At 46.9% G+C, this 15,476-nt stretch overlaps 1 protein-coding gene across 2 annotated transcripts; it reads right to left on the bottom strand.

Moving 5' to 3' along the window:
- Nucleotides 1-1,700: 1,700 nt before the first annotated feature.
- timm50 (translocase of inner mitochondrial membrane 50 homolog (S. cerevisiae)) lies at nt 1,701-15,014 on the bottom strand. Of its 2 annotated transcripts, XM_029170344.3 has the most exons (11): nt 14,754-15,014; nt 13,868-14,024; nt 13,023-13,054; nt 10,547-10,568; nt 7,266-7,324; nt 6,980-7,099; nt 6,495-6,599; nt 6,007-6,105; nt 3,449-3,605; nt 2,707-2,813; nt 1,701-2,628 (listed from the first exon to the last, which is right to left on the bottom strand). In XM_029170344.3, the coding sequence occupies exons 1-11, from the start codon at nt 14,964-14,966 to the stop codon at nt 2,530-2,532; spliced, it is 1,170 nt and encodes a 389-aa protein (XP_029026177.1). In that variant the 5' UTR covers nt 14,967-15,014; the 3' UTR covers nt 1,701-2,529. The 2 variants fall into 2 exon arrangements, with proteins under 2 accessions (XP_029026177.1, XP_055369811.1); XM_055513836.1 differs by lacking the exons at nt 10,547-10,568; nt 13,023-13,054; nt 13,868-14,024; nt 14,754-15,014 and adding an exon at nt 10,167-10,347.
- Between the last annotated feature and the right edge of the window lie 462 nt (nt 15,015-15,476).

Here is a 15,476-nt window from a genome sequence, read left to right as displayed (position 1 = left end):
CTTTTCTGTAATTAAGCATTTAGAAACACGCAGCTGAGGTGAAGATTCACTGCTTTCTTCGACTGTCTCCTTTTTTGTACTGAATAATCTAATTGTGTTTAGATAGATTTCACAGATCCACAAATGAAAACCGAGTTGGTCTGGATCAAATTAGGATCCAATAAACGTTTAGGAATGGAACTTCGAGTTTGCATGTGTGCGTGTTGGTGCGCTCCCAGGTTCGCACCTCCAGAACCCCGCTGTGAGGAGCAGCAAACAGCTGGCGGCCCAAAATCAGCCCGGTCCGAGCGCAGCAGACCTGCATGCGCTGCACCTCAGTAAAGCACGTAATGATTAAATAAATTAGAGTCTCACTGGTGTTAATATAAAGGCACATTACGCTCATGACTTGTTTTCCCAACAGCGTTGTTGACGAGTTATTTATTGTACTCAGGATTTTTCCAACCCATTAATAGAATGCCTTTATTAGTCCCACAGCGGGGAAATTCGCTTAATAACAAAGTAAATGATTGATTAAAGCCCAGCAGCGCGTAAATCATCGTCTCTCCAGCATCGTGAAGGCAGAGGCGTCGGGACCGGGGTCACCTTCTGCTCATTTTAGTCGTCGCATTGGATAAAGCTGCTTCTTCATACGTCAGACAGACCCCGTGAACCAGCAGCACGAGGGCGGGTTCGGCCCCGCGCTCACCTGCGGGCGGGCCGTTGACAGGTACGTGTCATCCCGCACTTCCCAGACATGTCATTAATATGCATACGTTCATTCAGCGGATTCCTGCGGGCCAATAAAAGCCGCTCGTTTCCGGCCCACGCCATTAACATCACAGACAGTTTCAGCTACTTTGCCGATCGACCTTTAAATAGTTACGCGTGAGAGCAGCGACGTCTCTCCGTCCTGAACCATCCAAGTCCTCGTTCCAGTGGGTCTCGGTCTCCGCCGTTTAATGATGCCAACTCAGAAATAGGATTAATATAGCGGAACCGCAATAATTATAGTCTGACCCTTTAAAAACCTCACACCCCTGAAACCCACAGGTTCCTTGGCCTCCTGGCATCAGCGGGGACTGGACCAGCACCCCAGTTACGGTACTGGGCTCATTCATTTCCAGTGAGCAGACTCCTCTTTGTTTCAAGTCCAAAACACATTTTATGAGCTCGCAAATATTTTACCGTCTCTCATTTAGGTCCAGTAGAGAGTTTGGCAGAAGCCGAGGTGTTTTCATTTGCTGGGCGTCGGTCATTATCAGCTGCGGCCACGGACTGGCATTTGCATTTTCTGTCTTCACTGGGAGTTTGAGCACAGTTTTATGAGTGGAGCTCCTGCAACAGCTCGAACAATAGTTGACAACAACAGGAAAAGTTCCAAAAGGAACACATGTGTTTGTCAGAATTACAATTTCTTAAAATCTTAATTTCACTTAAATTTAACAAAATAACCTTTTAAACATTAATCAATAAAATGAGCTTGTAATGAACAAGGACTAAGTCAAATTATGCCAAACTACTCAACCCTTGAACTTTGCTCTGACCAAACAGTTTTAAACTGTTGTTGTTGCTTACAGCAAGTGGAAATTGAGTTTTTACACAAAACCAAAACAAAAAAAATAATTAGATCGTAAACAGTGAAGGAAAAACTGAGGCAAGTTGCAGAGGTCTGCAAAGTAAAGCGCCAGTGAACAAAGCGCGACGAGGGGACGAGTCCGACCACTTAAAACCCAACAGCACATTGGTTTGATTTATTGAGGATAAAGTTTGAGAGTTTACATCAACATGAACCTTCAACTGCAGCCGAGCCCTGAAAGCAGCAGACCTTCTGTCAAACATCTCCAGATCGTGTGAAAAGCAGTAACCAGTCTGTGACCACGACCACACTCAGCGTGGGCGCTTTGACCCCTTTGACCCCAATCAGCGGCTCCATTTCAAACCAGCCAGACACAGCAGCGACATCACCACACATAGTTGGGGTCTGTTAAATGATGGGGTCTGACCCTAAAAACAGAGGCAGAGCACAAGATATGAAGCTGTGGAATGAAAGCGATGAGGAAGAAATCTGAATCAAGCTGTTTTAATCCTTCTCTGGCCCAGCGGTCGACGCTCCGACAGTGAATTTCAGAATAGCTTTGTATAAACAACATTGTTTGACAATTCAGTAGCCAATCAGCAAAATCTGAGAAACAAATATATGACACTACTGATCCCAGGTCAGATCCTGAGAGTGGTGGGGACAACCAGAGCTTGAGTGGCGATAGCAGCGCTGGTCTCAGATCCGCCTCCACCACCAACAGCGGGAGCTTTTTCCTGACAGGGATCCTCATTTTTCAAACCAATCAGCAGCTTGAGCCGCGTCAGGTGACACCAGGTTGACCAGGGGTGGGGCCTCCTGCCTTGAGATGACCAGGCTGAGCCCCTGATTGGTGCAGAGGTCCACCAATCTCCTGGCTTGGTTCCAACACAGCAGGTGAGCGGCTCGGCTACAACACGCAGATCTACCGCCTCAGCTGTGATTGGTGGAAGTCTTGGAGAGGGCGGGGCTCACTGCTGCTTGGAGCGCCAGAACCGTGACGCAATGGAGCCAAACGAGAGTCCCTGTTTCTTCTGCTGGGAGAGCTCGGCCAGACGCTGCTCCTCCTCCTGACACAGAAGCACATCAGTCACAATGAAGCAAACCCACGGCAGCCAGGCAGCAGTTGAGGTGTCCTCCTACTGTACCTGTGCCAGCTGAGCCTGTCGGCGCTTGAAGGCCTCGATGGGATCGTCCTCCAGAGCGTAGTTCTCCAGCACTGTGCGAACGTCCTCCACCCTGCTCAGAGCGATGGCTGCCGGAGGAGCAGGAGACACACTGGTTACACCTTAGGCTTTGGTCTGGAATGCACCACATGAGCCCAAGTGGCACTGGACCACAAACAGTGAACCAAACTAGAATTGGTTGCAATAACTACATGCAGCCGGTCTCTCACTCACTAACTCACTCACTCACAACACTATGATGTTGCTCTCTGTCAGATTTACCTTAGTCTGCTCCTCGTTTCCTTAGAGAGTGGATCTTGGTTTCATCAGTCTGTTAAGACCTTTGTAGTATTTTGTGTATTTCCTCCCCCAAACTTAAACAACTAAGATTTTCCTTGACTCCAAAAAGACCAGACTTTGGGCCGACCACACACACACCCACAAAAAACTTTATGGCACATTATTTTCCGAAGCTGTGGGATTTCAACAAATCAACTGTGTTGTGAATGTTTATTTCTGGCAGTAAACTGATCCACAGCTCAGCAGGGAAACACTGTATTAAACACTTCTGTGCCATGAAGCCAGTAAAGCTGGAAAGTCCCTACTTGATTGTGTAAGTCAAACTTATTAGGCAACAAAAAAAAAACAGGAAACAACACAACACAAAAAGAAACAAGATGCATTTGTGCAGGAAGGGCCCTGAAGGCAGCGCTCTGCCTCTTACTCTTGAGGAAGTTGGCGAGGTCGTAGAGCGTCCGGTCGTCCGAGTTCCCGTCCCACTTCTTCAGAGCCATGCCGTTGAAGGGCTGCAGACTGAACGCCTCCCGTTTACAGTCCACCACGATCACCTTACTGCTGTCGCGGTTCAGACAGGACACGTCCTGAAAGAAACGAGCAGGTCCAACATGATTGAGCTAAAGGCTAATGGAAAAAACAAAAGCTTTTGAATTTTCGTTGTTTTTTTCTTGGTGGTTAAATCACATTCTCTCTCTCTTTCTCCCCAGGTGGTGTCTAAGGGTAAGAAACAAAGGGAGATCCACCATAAAATGCCCAACCCCCGACACCGCTGAGCGTAAACCCCAGCAGACACATTCATCCAGCAGCTCAGGGCCCCTGGATGAAGCATCACAGCTGTAAAAGTATAAGGCAAGTTAGTGAAAGTCCACCATTGTGTCAAAACCACATCCAGGGAAGGTTAAAAACCAAAACCGGATGTGGAGTTAATATTACTGTTTTCATAGTGATGCATCTGACCAAAATGAGGTGTATGTGTGTTCATTCCTCCATCTGCAGGAAACAGGAGTCAAGTCTCCCTTTCCTCAGACGCACGGATCAGTTCATGTATGTGTCGTTATATCATCAGAAGTGGAAGCCCTCAAACACCTGCACAGCTTGGTCAGACGTGAAAAAGCACCCAAAGATGCAACACAGCTGGTAAAAGCGCAAGGCTCCGTCACAGCAGCAAAGGTTCTCTACTCGATGGCAGCTTCTTCTGTGATGGGACTAAAAGGAAGTGGGATCTGAAGGAGCCAATCAGCATCGGGTGCAGCCACGTCAATGAAGCTTCCACACGACTGTTCTTCCCTTGGACTCTGGTGTGAAGCTGTTGGCAGGACGCCGACGCATCCAGCGCCCTCGCTTCCACACCCGTTAAAGGCTGGGTTGGACGTCGAGTTCGTGTTTACTTCACCAAAGCCATTCCACGTGTTTGTGGCTGTGGTTTTCGCTCTGCAGATGAACACATGCTGTTCTTTTACTTGTTTCCATACGGAGCTCCGCTAATGGCCCACTTTAGTGGATCTGCTCAGAGGATCCAAGTGTTTGTTTTCAGTTTAATTGTTTGATATTATTCCTTGGAGCGATTCATGTCAAATACATAAACGTGCGTATCAATACCAGCATAAAGTGGCCTGTGCTCCTTTTTGTTGAAACAAACCCATTTCAGATGGGACAGACACCCAGCCGGTCTTCATTACCCACCGGACAGTAAGAAGACCGTTACCCCAACTGTTGTGTTTCCTTCCCCTGGTAACAGCCAACAAATAAGACGACATGTAATCCATGTCAGGATGCAGGGCAGCGAACAATAGCAGGACGTCAGGGTCGGGGGTAAGGAATATTGAGGATTATGAGGATTTAATCATATTAAACCTGAGCCGAACCTGTTGCTGTTCATTTCAGCATATCTGGAAGCATCTCAGCCCAACCTACTGACAAACCAAAGACTTGTCAAATAATTGTTCTTAAAACAACAAATGGAATTTGAACATTTTAACCTTCAGACCGACATCTGTTCCACAGAACAACCCTAAACCACAGGTGACTGACGGGGACTTCTCCACCGTGGCAGCGCCAGGGCTTTTAGGTGCAGGGACGTGTTCCTCAATTCCAAAAGTGGGCTCCAGCATTTAGAGCAGCCACATGCTGTGACCTGGAGCATCACTGAATGTAAATCACATCACTGATAAGGTTTAATAATGTTTTTCACCTGTCCTTCAGTGAGTGAATATCCACTGTGGTCTCACACCCACTGCTTAAAGCTGCAGTTGCTTCCTCCACCTGGTTTTGACTCCGCTTTGATCCCTGTCCACCACATCACACACGCACGCACTAAAAATAAAGACCGTCTGAGCACTAAGAAATGCTCTACATTAACGTGAGGAGACTGAGGTTTGCAGTCTCAAGCACGAGGCAGGCTTTTAATCACGTGTCCAGAGCTTCAAGTGCAGTTTTCATACGAAGGGATTATGTCCACAGATGGCAGAAAAAGCACATCCAGACAGCAACAACACATTAAATAACTTTCTCTGCACATATGCAGCATTTCTAACTCTCAGCATCAGTAACTCTCTCTGAGCATCTGTTGCATTCAGAGGACAAGTGTGTCTTGTTTCTGGGAAGTAGGTTAACCAGCTTCTTATGGACTGCTGACTGTTCTTTAATTCAACACAGAGACGACAGTTGGAAGGAGACAGAAGGAGGAGGAGGAGGGGGAGGACGAAAGGGAAACTGGTGAATGAAGGAGGAGGGTGTAAAAAATGAGGAGGGAGACGGAAGGAGGCAGAAGGTTAATGAGGCAGAGAGGAGGGTGGGGGGTGAGGAGGCCTGAAGGGGGAGGACAAGCCAGAGGCAGCAGCTCACTGACAGCTGAACCTGAGCAAAACAGAAAATTTTTAGACGTGGACCATAAATAATCTCACCAGGATATTAAGTGTAAACAACCAAGACTGAGGTCGTCCAGCCTTCACTTCACACCCACTGAGACGGATTCACCCACTGTACCTTAATGTGATGTCCCTCCATGTAGCGTGTGGCATCTCTGAACAGGCGATACATGATGAAACCCTGAGGGTCGATGCTGTCAATCAACGGATACGCTGTCTGCAAACAGAAGCCACGTTCCCAGTGATTCGATAGAGACAGATTTAAAAAGGAGCATTTTACTTCATTCTATGCAAACTGCAGGTTGTTCAGTGAGAGATGAAGCATCAGGCACTAAGCATGTTCCTGGTTCCTAGCAGTACGTGGAGCTGAATTTGACTTTAATCATAGAAGAGTTTGTTTGCGGTCGATGTGCCCAACACCAAGAAAACAGAGATCTGACTCCAATATCTCCTTAGTTAAAATACTTCACCAAATTAACATTTTTTTACACCAGTGGCTCCATGTTTCCTCCTGAGAGTAAACAACAGGTGTGATCAGCACAGTGGCCGTCTGCTGCTCGACGCCATTAAACTACCTGCAGGCAGGTGTGTGAGTGCGTTCCTCACCATGCCGGTCTCCGCAGTGAAGATCACGATCTCGTAGAGCGGTGCAAGCTGCTGGAACAGGTAGTCGATGCCTGGACGTTTCTTGAAGCGCCAACCCGTCAACAGCTAGAAGCAAATAGAAACCTGTGAGAGTCCACATCCATCAAATACACTGAAACGTCTGGTCGTATGAAACTCACTGAGCTGACAACAAGCACTTAGCTTTAATGGACACGTCCTGAAACGTAGTGTCACATCATCCTGTAACATTACATTACATACATTTAACCTGACAGTTGTACCAGCGGCTTTTCTGTGTCAACGGCTACAATCGCCCTGTGCACCAGACCAGAACCATAACGATCGGGACTCAGACTTGAGCTCTAGGACCTGGAACGAGCTGAGATAGGACCCACTTCAGAGCCGTTAACCCTCTTTAGTCTCTGGCCTGAAGCAACACTGCAGGTGAGCAACGCAAACCGTGGTTCAGAGCAAAGGACACGTACCGACCACTCCGGGTGCAGCAGGACGTCAGTGAGCTCCAGCACCAGCGTGTACGGAGGCTGGTAGTACGGCTCCTTCAGAGGGTCGGGCAGGAGCTTCGGACTCGTGGGCTCAATGATCATCTGTTGAAATTCAGAAACCATAAACATATTTTAGTGTAGCATATTTACAGTGGCTTTAAAATGGAAAATCCGGCCGAGAAAATAAATATGGTGAATTAACACATAACTAACTAGAATCCAGAGAATACCTGAACATTCTCTTGTTTCCACTTCCACCTTCACTCACCTGTTTGTAATCCTTGAAATACCTAAAGGTTCTCTTCAACTGTTGGAGAACTGGAGGGTCTAAAAACAAAATCAAGAAATAAGAGTCAGAAAAGTCTCTGGAGCTGTGAAAAGTCAAGGACACAGATGTTAAGTGTTCATGTGGCTAAAGTATCTTCGAAAACATCAGATGACCACTTCATTTGGGTTTTCTCCACATTCAATATGCATTTTTAAGGATATGAGCGGCTTCTCTAATATCATACGTAGCAAACCTCAAATAAAGCAGCGCCACATGTTGGTTAAGCTCATTTTTCACGCACAAGGCCGGGTTCAACAGTTAGCGTCACCGGTTTGAACCGAAGCCGTCGAACCAATCAGTGAATTCGCTGATAAGCAGGCTGATAAGCCAGCAAGCTGAGTCCTGCTAGTAACATCAGGGCATGATCAGAGGCCAGGGGCCAAGCACATACACCACAACACATGCACACGCTGGTAGCGTACGGTGGTCCCATGGGACCCCCCCCAGAGCTCAAAGCAGCATGCTGCAGCAGGAAGGCCAGTCCATATGCCACCGTGCTGCTGGGATGGAGTACAGGTGTGTTGGGCGGACAGAACGTCCAGTAGCGGGGCTTCTTCTTTCTCCATCAGGGGAACCTGTTGTAGCAGGTCAGGGAAGGTCCGTGAACCTCAGAGCTGCATATCTGTAAAATGTCAGACTTCTGACTCTCATGATGTAATTAACGCTGATGATGGGGGAGGAAGAGTCACAGAGGACAGGCCAAAGGAGGGGAACGAGCTACAGCTGGTCACGCTCACATGATCTCCAAGTATTACGGGCTGGATAATGCGCTGTCAGCTCTGCAACAGTATCGTCAGTATGGTTCTGACAGGACTGTCAGAACCATACTGGACATACTGTACATGGTTCTTCCCTCTTTTTCAGGGTCAGTGTCAGCTTTCTGTAAAGTCGTCCCGGGTGGACTGATGAGGACCAAACAGCTTCTGCCCTCAACCTAAATCTACCCTGACTCAAGTTATTTAGCCTTGAGTTGTCGTCAACAACAACAACAACAACAACAACAACAACAACAACAACCTGGCTCAACTGCTACAAGCTTCCCTTCAACCACATGATGTCTGCAGCATAAGGATGAATGAAGAAGGACAAAGTGAGGGGTGAAAGAAGGGAGTCTGAAAGACGACAAGAAGGATATGAAAAAGCTGAAAACAGTATTAACAAGAATAAAGTAAACACAAAAACAGGAAAGATAAAACAAGAAAGAAAAGAGCGGCGCAAGAAGCATAAGCCCCAAAATGAAAACAAATAAAAGTAAGAGGGGGATGAAGTGGCGTGTGAAGGAGGAGGTGAGGAGGGACAAATGGAGGAGCCTCTGTCCCAAACAAAAGCTCTGGGCATCTGCACATCACCATCTAGTCCTCCTGTGACCAACGTATGCGTGAATAGTGTGTTCAGAGCAGCAGTAGAGAGCAGGCCTCATGCGCCTCATTAAAGAACCACCAAGCAGCTAATTATGGAACTGATCATTGAGCACAACACAGTATAAGGTTTAAGTGGGTTTGAGAAATCAGTCTCATACCATCAAATATGAACCATCAGTAGGCAGACTGTTTGGTGATACTTTGACCCTAGGAGCATCGTGAGTCATCACGATGCTTCAAAGGGAGTCTGAAGCCATCATGTCCCACTAGACCTACTTATGTGCCCATTCACCCAATGCTCCGTCATGCCTCTGCTCACCCTCTGCTCCTCCCGAAGGAGGAGAGCAGTGAATAGAAGGGATACTAAAACAAAAAGACGGGGGAAGAGAAGAAGAAAGGTAAGAGGAAGGAATGAAAGGAGTGTGGGACTGTGGATCCATTTGTTCTTCCTGAGGGACTGTGAACTTTTACCCCGGTCCCTAAGCTCATCAGGGATGACTGTCCCCAGTCCCTAAGGTCTGAGAGGTCCCTGAGGTCATGATTGGCCGGAAAAACAGGTACAGAGATCAAACAACAAACGCCCTTCCTCATCTATCTATCTATCTATCTATCTATCTATCTATCTATCTATCTATCTATATATATATATTTATATCTATATCTATATATAAAGACAGACTCTAAACTTGGATCAGTTTATTACATGCAAACAGCTGTGAGCCTTCCTTCAGTTCTCTGTGGCGAGACAGAACTCTGATATTAAACTAATTCTGATTGCCTACTGATACCAATAATTCATTAGTCAATACTTCAGCGTCCCTGAGGACCAGTTCTGTCTGCACCCACTGGGCTCCTTCTGTTGAGTGTTAGGGGGATGTTGACAGAAAGACTGGTGTTCGAAGAGGCAGAGACTCCACCCTATAGTATACTTCTACCACTGATGGACTTAATGCAATTTATCCATTTTAGTGATGTTAAAAGTTAAAGCGAACAAACTGCTGGACACAACTCTACATGAGCATTACAAACCGTGCCAAGCCAGAAACCCAGACAGCAATGAGAGCAGATGGACAGACAGAGAGATGGTCATAAAGTTAAAGACAGGTGGACGGGCACAGAGATAGAGTTCTGTAGACAGATGAGGACAAAGTAGACATCAGGGACCATTTTAGGATGGATGGGGGAATGAAGAGGCAGAGGAGGGAATTGTGCAGACCTGTGAGAATGTGCTATTGATAAAGGGATTATCGGTAGCAGCAGGCGATCAGAACGCGTTTAATAACTAATCAGACGGGTTGGGGCAGATCGACCAGAGGACGTGAAAGCTTAAAGGTGTTTGTTAGCCAACACCAGCTGCTTTAGTGTCCACCGTCCCAAGCTTTAAGCCTTAAGTGAACAGTTTAAGACGACTGTCCAGGTTCTAGTTCCACTCAGGTCCTGGATTCATCTTTTTGTTATCATAGTATATTGTTATTTTCACCTTCAGTCCTTCAGTGATGCATCGATAACCAAGATGAAGTGCAACCAGGCGCTGCTACACACGCCCAGTGGGCTGATCCACCATTCAAGCCGTCCACAACCATCACTGCCAGGGCATCAGTAACAGAGCAGGACTCATCTGGACTAACGCATGAAAAATACACAGGCACGCACACCCGTCTCTGGATGAGAAAACATGATTCCCTGCTTTACACAGAGCGAGGGCTGCAACTCTAATACCTGCTAAGGTCATTTCCTCATGTGGATGACTCAAAACCTAAAAAAGGGCTGATTAAATTAAATAACCAATCTAGACACAAACCTAATGTAAGTAAAACACATGAAGTCGTTAAAAAAAGATTAAACTAATGTTAGACTTACCATTGTCGAACTCATCTGGAATCTGTTGGAGGCAAAGAGAAAAATGATAAAAATCTGTGCACACACCAACTGAGAAAATTACCTTCATCAACCAGCACAACGCAGGACAGGATGAAAAAATACAAAGAGAGAGACACAAACACATGGCCCCCAATGGGAAAAACTATGGAGGATGAGAGGATGCTGGTCAGGGGAGTGTCTGCAGCTTTGGTGCAGGTCTCCCTCTGGTGGTCTGGGAGGGAACCACAGCTACCAGGACAACCAGTCAAACATCGACCAAACACTGCTCAACAGGTGAACTAACACAGCAGAGCAGTCCTGCCAACGTCTGCCTGTGTCTCGCCTCTAAACCGACCCAGGCGCTGCCTGTCATCACAGCTACATGCGTGACAACAAGACAGATCGTTAAATTAGAGAAACAAGACAGCAGCAGATGAAGCTTTAGAGACGCTTAAGATTAATTAGGATTTAATTAAGCAGAAGAATAAAAAATTCTGGGCCCAATTTCAAGAGACAAAGAGGCTGTAGCTGTGAAAATGAGTGAGCAGTTCCAGGAGCCAGTGAGAGCAGAGCTCAGCTGTGGGACTCGCAATGAGGTGAGATGTGAGACAGCAACACCTCAGAACAATTGCAGCAGGCCGGGAGAGAACCAGGACGACTGGTTCCCACACAGACACAGACCACTTACAGCTCCTAAACTGGTTCTCTCTCACCACATCATTGATCTCAAACCACCAAAGACCAACAACACATGTATTCACATCAATCAATCTCAAGATTGGGCAAAGAGCTGCTGGTCGGATAAATAACGCCTGTACCCATATCTGTCAGCCTCCTGAGGAAGCGTTAGAGCACCATTTCATGGAAGAGTGAGGTTTCACAGGTTTAACTCTGAAGGGGGGGGGGGGGGGGGGGGGGGGGGGGTCTGCCTGTTGGCTTGACAGGATGCTGCCCGGGGGTTTATAATGTGTGACAATGGTCATGAACGAGCTCTCAAATACAGCCCGGAGGAGAGGACAGGTCCTGGTTCCCGCACCAACACAGCACTGAGTCCAGGAACCCCTTATTGCTACTGCTGATCAAAGGAACTGGGGTTTGTCTTATTAGAGCAAGAATTCAAGCACCAACACCAATGCTACATTTCTGTGCAAGTTCACAAATTCACAGTGCGGATGAGTCTGTTTAAAATAATTAACTTTACATCAGTAGCTTAAAAAGAACGTCTTTACTAACTTCATAGCACAATCTGCCTAAGAACACACACGAGACTGTGAGGAGCCTCTGAGGTGAGATAAGTGTGCCTGAAGGCTGTGGCCATGTGGTGGGAGCTGGAGGCTCGTTGCAGGTTCCAGGTCAGATAAGTGTGCTCCCTGACAGCAGCATGTCAAGCATGTGTCCTGTTTGAAGTGTTTAGACCAATCACTACTTGACCCTGGGCCAAAGCTTGAAGCTGTCGAGAGGCATTTGGCTCTTTGCTACTATTTGAAGTGATATTCTTCCCACACCAACACCAGCAGCTGTCAGACAGACACACAAGAAAAGGATTGCTGATGTCAGGCTCCACTGAGCCTGATTCAAGGTTATAGGAACGAGCAGCCATGTGGCTGACGTGGGATGGCGCGTTAGAACCCTCTCCCAGCCCAGAGCTTGGCTGAATTCCTGAGACCCAGCTGAGGGACACGAATCCTGGGCTCCACATGCAGCTGACACTCCTGCAGGAGATGTGACTCTCTGCCTTCAAATGATTTTGACCCACCAGTTAGAATAAATGCAGAAACATTTGAATTCTTCTTGGCAAATGATCTCAGTCCAACAACACCAGTGCTGGAAATAAAGACGTATTTCAGCTTAGCTGCGTCTTTCACAGCAACACAACTATGTTATATGAATAAATTATCCCAACAAGCGAGACAACGTTAATGGAAGCACCTTTTAATCTGGTGTCTAATCCTTGTGTGACTGGTAAATGCAATTAGATCTGTCCCTTCAAGCGGCATTAGGTTACCAGAGTGAGGAACATGAAAAGGCTGGAGGCGATGATCATTACTGTGCAGATGTGAGATAATTAGGCTCCTTGATTTTCCTCACATCCACAAAGTCACAGCTCACACTAACCCAGGGTCTCAGGCACCTGCCAAGTGTGTCACCCAGTCATTAACAACAATGTTACATGAAACAAAGCGCAGGCTAAGGGTGAGAGAAGTGTGCTCCCTTCCTTTCCCATCCTGACGCCTGACATCGTCTGCACGTTGGCCACAAGCTCCACATTCACACATCTGTCACACACAGGCACACGTCACAGTGAGCCGTGAAGTGTGGTCTTCACAGCTCACTACACAACACGAGGAGGACGTGTGACCTGTGAGAAACATCAAAAGCCACAACTAGTGGTGTTAGTCCCACTGTGTGGGACCGTTCTCATCAAACACACCTCCACTGTTGTTTATGGATCACAACTGAAGACAATCAAACTTACCATGTTCCCTTGTTCATCTACTGAATTGGTGCCTGCAAATTAAAAAAAAAAAGTGTAATTTGTGAAATTAGCTTTTTTCAACGATCGATCGATAGATAGATCGATAGATCGATCCTGACTCATCAGGAGTGATTCCCATTCAGTATTCCTAATATAAAGATAAAGCTACAAAATATATTTGAAATCTTCAACCTCCACAGGCCCCAAAACAATTTGAGAGTTTACAGATAAACATCTGCAAAATAAGCAGGTTTAAATTACCCTTAAAACAATAGTATGTTGTTTATGGTTTAAAATAAAAGACTGTTACTACCAGACATTCGGGAAATCACAGGAAATGTGGTAAAAAAAGGAAAATGCCAAAAACATTTTAAACATGGCTGCGTCCCAGAGAAATAAACCTAGACGCCAGATGCTGATCATGTAAACCTATTTCTATCATCATCAGTGTCACTGTTCTCTGAAGCTGCTCATCAGTGACAGCTGTCAGCCCCAGTCAGTGGGAAGTCCCACAGGCAGCTCAGGGTGACAGAGCAAGAACAAGCAGTGTATACGACCCCTCACTGACAGAGAGTGAGGAGAGGACCTCTGATCATCAAATACCAAGGCACCAAGCAGGTAAGATTAGGTGGATCCAGCCAGTAGGGCTGTAACCATCAGGCCCTTCAGCTGCTCAGTCAGTGACATCTCCAAAGAACCAACATTTTAAGACTGATAAAAAAATCAAAAGCAGAAGTATGCAGGACATGACATCTTAAGACAATATACCTTCTAACTGGTAAAATGCTCGTTACTGGTTTCATTCAGTGGCATCTGGTTCTGAACAGTAGTTTTTCTAGACTCACCGAATATATAGACGATGCTCACTGCCCCACCGATGCCCATGAGTCCAGCCAACTGTAGCAGCATCTTCTTGGAATAGGCATTTTTCTCCTTCTGCTTCCTGTCCTCCGCCTTTTCTCCCTGCCTCCCGCTCTCCTCCCCCCCGGGGGGAGGCTGGCCCTGGACACAAACAGGCAGGTACATTTTCAAATGCCTCTCCCACTATAAGGTAACTCTATTACAACATAACAGAGCAGGAGGACGAGCAGGGGTCGGTTCTGACCTTCGGATCACACCGACCTTGGCTGCTGACATTATTTATCTGGAGATGTTGAGAGTCTGACACACAGGAACTACCAGAACACAGTGAAACTTAGGACGAGGCCCGGGAGCGAACACCGCTGAAGCACACGTTAACGCTCGCAGGTCGCAGAGCACAAGGACAAAAACAAAAACGACGTGTTCTGACCCGAAATGTGACGGTCTCCCTCAGATACGGGTTGTGAACAGAGCATCGAATAGGCGTTTCTGAGACGCAAATCCTCTGCCATTGACTCACAAGCTAACATTATCAGCTAGCTAAGCCGTTAGCTCCTCTAACGTCAGGTTCATTCATTCAGCTGCGTGTGACACACGGACCGGTGAAGAAAAGGTTGTATGTTTGTGAACTTGCCCAAAGGCACAAAAAACACAACGCTACTAGTATAATGTGTCAAGTACTTATATAAAGGTTACGTCTGAGCTGGCGTTGAGTCTATATTGAAAATAAAAACGTAAGAAAGGTGGATTTGTTCTACATGGGCGGCGCGTGTGGGCGGGTTACCACGTTCCGTCGCAGGAGCGGCAGCCGCTTTTCTCGCCAGCACCGAAGTGTAAATGAAGCGCACCTACGCAGGCTAACAACCTCACCGGACTCTGCTGTTGTTGCTGGAGTTTCTCCTGGAGGACGGCTTGGGCCAGTCCACCCGTGCCTCTGCCCGTTCCCGCCGTCGGCTTGTCGGTGGAAAGCTTACGGACAATGTCCAGCACGACCGGGGAGCAGGCCCCCGCCGGCCCGGTCCTGAGCCTCAGGAGACCCCGGCTCGCGCGTACACACATGGGGAGCAAAGAAGTAGCAGACATCTTGGATGGTGGCGCAAGCTACCGGCGAGCGTGTATGACGTGCGTCAAAAGGACAAAAACGCCTCATTGGCTCGTCCTGATTTGAGTGACATATAAGAAACGCAGTCAAATTATCAATACATCACGTGCAACGAGAGTAGGGCGGGCCTTAGTTTGCTTAATCCAATCAGAAGCAAGGTTGAGGCTGACCTTCGATTTTAAGACAAAACTGCCATGATGGTTTGAGGTAACTCTGTCTAGCCAATTATGCAATAATACACCATTACACATAACCAACATTTAACAAGTCAGAAATAAAAGCAGAAGAGATTAACTGTGTTAATCACAGCAGAGCAAACACAAGGATGAACATTATAGGAGTGTTTTATGGAGTGTAGCTGCTTGCTTTGGCCACTAGGGGGCAGGGAGTCCAAACGCTCTTTATATGGACGTTCTTAAATTTGTGAAGACTAACACATCAGTGGCCTCAAACCAAAAGGCGCGATGAGGGGTGTAACGACACCTCTAACA

Source organism: Betta splendens, chromosome 13, assembly GCF_900634795.4.
Source record: "Betta splendens chromosome 13, fBetSpl5.4, whole genome shotgun sequence".
NCBI classification, from domain to species: Eukaryota; Metazoa; Chordata; class Actinopteri; order Anabantiformes; family Osphronemidae; genus Betta; species Betta splendens.
This window is presented reverse-complemented; position numbering and strand designations above follow the sequence as displayed.